This window comes from Canis lupus, chromosome 13 (genome assembly GCF_048164855.1).
Source record: "Canis lupus baileyi chromosome 13, mCanLup2.hap1, whole genome shotgun sequence".
In the NCBI taxonomy this organism is placed as follows: Eukaryota; Metazoa; Chordata; class Mammalia; order Carnivora; family Canidae; genus Canis; species Canis lupus.
Genome location: NC_132850.1, coordinates 46,316,723 through 46,320,776, shown reverse-complemented (window position 1 = coordinate 46,320,776; position 4,054 = coordinate 46,316,723). Strand labels below are relative to the sequence as shown.

Below are 4,054 nucleotides of genomic sequence, written 5' to 3'. Positions count from 1 at the left end.
GGTGGGGTCAAAGGGGACAACTTTGCTACAACTTGACAAATCCCTTCTTTTGTTTTTCTTTCCTTTGAGAAACCGGTTCACCTTCTCACCGGGCTTGGCCTTTGCTCGCTCGTTCGCTCGCTCTCCAGTCCTCCCTTTCTCCGGATTCACATTTACTGGAATTGTTTCTGGTAGCCAAAGGTGGAAAGAAAAGAGGCAAGAGAGAGAGGGAGGGAAAAGAGGGGATGAGGAGGGGCTGTCCCTGGAGAGACCCAGGGTCTCCTAAATGCCGGCCGAATATTTCATTCTTTTCTGTTTCTGCCTCTGGTTGCAGAACCAGACGCGCACCACGTTTTTCTTAAGGTCCAGCTTCTCGGCGATGGCGGCGATCTTCTCGGAGGAGGGCCGCGGCTGGATGGCGAAGTAGGCTTCCAGCGAACGCTTCTCCGGCGCGGCGATAGACGTGCGCTTGCGCTTCTTCTCCGCGCCGTTGAAGAGCTCGGGCTTGGTGAGCTTCTCACGGTGGGACTTCTCGGCCTCCTCCAGCCACGCTTGCAGGATGGGTTTGAGCGCGATCATGTTGTTGTGCGACAACGTAAGGGACTCGAACCTGCAGATGGTGCTCTGGCTAAGCGAGCCCACGCCGGGGATCTTGAGGTTGGCCAGCGCGGAGCCCACATCAGCCTGGGTCACCCCCAGCTTGATGCGTCGCTGCTTGAAGCGCTCGGCGAACGCCTCCAGGTCCCGGGGGTCGGCGTCCACGTCGCTCATGCAGCCCATGTGAGAGGGCAGCCCGTGCGCGTGGGCCATGCTGAGCGCCGCTTGGTGCATGGGGTTCATGGTGGCCATGTGCGGCGCGTGAGTTGGCGTGGACACCACGGCGCCGTCGGGGCCCGCCATGGCACCCAGGGCCAGCCCGGGGCTCAGGTGCTCCAGCAGCTCGCCCTCAAGCGCCTGATGCGGCTGATGGTGGTGGTGGTGGTGGTGGTGGTGGTGGTGGTGCGTGCCCGCCAGCGCGGACGGATGCGAGATGGGCACCGACGAGGAAGAGGCAGCCGACGTGCACGGGATGGTGTTCATGGTGTGGTAGGTGGCGTCCGGCTTGAAGGGGCTGTGGTGGGGCGGGTGGTGGTGGTGGCTCTTGCTCTGGGAGACGATGTCCACGGCCGCCAGAGCCTCGGCGCGGGCCAGCAGACTCTCATCCAGCCCGCCGAATATATTGCTCTGCAATTGCAAGTAAAAGGCACACATTACGCTCAGCAGGGAATTGTGCGCACTCTCTCCGGAAGCCCCGGCACAGCGCTCGACAACGCCGCCGCGCCTACAACATTCCCAGCACGTTAAAATAATAATAATAATAATAATAATAATAATCCTGAAAGTAAGCAGGTGAGACGAAGAGGAGGGAAGCCACTGAGAGAAGCCGAGTGCACGAGGAGGAGGAAAGTAAGCTTGCAAACACAACACAACACAACACGCGCACAGGCAACATCCCAGGTCATAAAAATTAATATGAAAGAAAAGACCCGCTGAATACATAAGAGAGAGAGAGGGGGGAAATTGGTTGGAGGTGTGGGGTGATTTGCTGTGCAGACATGAAAAAAACATCAAGCAGATAAAGGGGGCTGTCAAAATGTGCCTTTAAGCGTTGATTATGCAGGAATACGCACCGGTGGGGTTGGAAGACACGCTCTCCGCATCGCCTCCGAGCCCCCGCCGCTGCTGCCGCTGCTGCCACTGCTACTGGAGCTGCTGCTACGGCCTCCGCCGCCCCCGCCACTGCCGCCGCCGCCGCCAGCACTGCTCGAGCTGCTAGGGGAGCTAGCGGAGGGCGCCGCGGGCGCGGAGGAGCCGGGCGAGGCGCTGTGCAGTGCGGAGTACTTGGGCTCCACGTGCAGGCTGCCGCCGTGCGGCATGCTGAACGCCTGCTTGCTGTTCAAGGACATCATCATCATTTTCCCGGTCCGCCCGGGTGCTCGTCCTTAGCGCACGCACTGGTCCCGCCTGCCGGGACCCTCTCGAGAAGTGCTGGGTGAGCGCAGGATCGGGGAAGGGCAATGCAAAGTTGCGCTCTCCCGCAGCCGCTCCCAGCTCTGTGCGCCTTGCGGGGACTACGCGCTCCTCCTCCGGCTCCGCCGTCAATCTGGGGGGTTGCTGGGTTCGGCTAGGCGCTGGCTGCAGACCTGGGCGCCCGAAACTGCCCCCGCGCCTCGCGGCCGCCGAGTTATACTCCCTCTCCCCGCGCCTGCCCCCTACCCCCGCCCTCCCTCCCTCCCTCCCGCGCGCCTCCGCCCTCCCTGCCTGGAAGCGCCCGTCTCTCCTGCTAGGATTCTAGCGTCGCCCCTTCTCCCTCTTTGCTCCCTCTGGAGTCAGGTCGGTTCGGCTCTCCAGACACCCTCCCCCCTCTCCCCGCCGCGCCCTCCACCTCCCCTTCCGGGCCCCGCCCGCGCGGTGAGGCCGCCGCCCCTTGCCGGCGCCCCGCCGCTCTCACTCACTCGGGTGTCCCAGCTCAACCCACCCCACCGTCCGGGTCTGCGCTCCAGCGGCCCGGCCGAGCTCAGCGCCGGCCTCCAGCCCCTCCTGCTTCTTCCGCCCAGTCGCCGCCGCGCAGGGAAAAGAAACTCCTGAATAAAGTTGGGGCCAAGCCAGCCTTGGGTGGGCTTTTTACCCCAGACTATTTGGAACGTTTCTTACCTGGTTACTTCCCCCGGCCTGCTTACCGCTAAGTTCCAGGCCTCCGCCCCCACTCGGCCCGCCCCTTCCCGCAGCTCTGGTGACCCCGATCTCCTGCTCCCCGCCAAAGGAGAGGACGAGGGTGCTGCCCCCGATCCAGCGCCTCCGCGCTGCTCTGCGCTTCCGCCCCGTGCACGCAGCAGCTGGCGCTCGGCGCTGCGCCCCCTCGGCCCGGCGGGTGCCTGGTGCCGAAGAGACATGGGGTCGACAGGGCTGCAGGGCTTTCTCTCACTCGGTTTCTCGCAGCTCTCAGCGGATTGGACAGCCACGGAGCCAGCTCGGATCGCCTGTGCGCATGCGACTCCCCCCCCCCCCCAGCCGCCCGCACCCCCCCCCCGCAACCCTGTCTACTCCCCCTCGCCCCAAACCGACACACACTCCTCTTCACCCTCTTTTCTCTTCCTCCGCATCTTCCTCCTCCTCTTCCCCGTATCCAAGTTCAGTGTGAGTTGGGTCTTGGGCGGATCCACTGGCAAATCCTGCCACTGATTTTATTATTCTTCATTAGCCACAATCAAAAGAGGAAGGGGCAATTGATGGAGGGAGAGGCAGGGCCAGAGATCACAGAGCGCATGTGCTGCTGAACACCCCCACGCACCTCAACACACACATGCACACACACACACACCCTCAGGGATTGGCACAAGCCCCACTTATCTTCATTTCCACAGCCGCTTGGCGCAGAGAGCCTATTTTTAGCCAACACTTTGCTCACACTTCTGTCCCAGTGCAGACCACTCTTCTTAGAAGTGGACACACACTCTTAGTTCAAATTGTAAAAGCAGGAGACAACCTTTCCTACACACACACACACACACAAACACACACGCATATGCATCACCTTCTCTCCAACCCGCGCCTATCTTCTACTTCCCTCGATGTTAGGGGCTGCTGTCACCTCCCCACAGCGTGGAAGGAGTAGAGTAGAGCCGAGGGTGAGGAGGCCCTGAGACTGGACACTGGAGTCCGCGGGTGGCCTGACCCGGACCAGGGTGACTGGGCGCAGGTGCAGGCACAGGGTGCCTGGGGAAAGCGAGCAGGTGCGAGAGCAGGCGGCAGGCCTGAGAGGCGCTGGCGCGCGCTGGGACAAAACAGAGTGGAAAGGAGCGTGGCAAGGGGGGGCCCTCGAGTGGTCAGCGCCCGGAAGCCCCGCGGCGGAGAGGGTGGGGGGCCGCCGGTTCACCCCTAACCTCAACGGAGCGGGATGGCAGGTTCAAGTTGGGAGCACAGTCCCCCGGAGTCCTCGGAAGGCGGAAACGGAGGGCGCGCCACTGGCTCTGTCCACGGTCCTTAACCCCTCTGCGCTCTCCTGCGCTGTCCCCGGGCTTGCCTTTCTCCCCAC

General features: G+C 62.7%; 1 protein-coding gene across 1 annotated transcript; it reads right to left on the bottom strand.

Annotated features, from left to right (window-relative positions):
• Positions 1-261: 261 nt before the first annotated feature.
• Positions 262-1,934, bottom strand: POU4F2 (POU class 4 homeobox 2). Its single transcript, XM_072771576.1, has 2 exons — positions 1,650-1,934; positions 262-1,203 (listed from the first exon to the last, which is right to left on the bottom strand). The coding sequence occupies exons 1-2, from the start codon at positions 1,932-1,934 to the stop codon at positions 262-264; spliced, it is 1,227 nt and encodes a 408-aa protein (XP_072627677.1).
• Between the last annotated feature and the right edge of the window lie 2,120 nt (positions 1,935-4,054).

Excerpts from the sequence above, each read along its gene's own strand:
- POU4F2 (XM_072771576.1), bottom strand. The coding sequence starts at position 1,934 with ATGATGATGATGTCCTTGAACAGCAAGCAGGCGTTCAGCATGCCGCAC. Across the intron at positions 1,204-1,649 it reads CGTGTCTTCCAACCCCACCG|AGCAATATATTCGGCGGGCT; the intron begins GTGCGTATTCCT and ends TTGCAATTGCAG.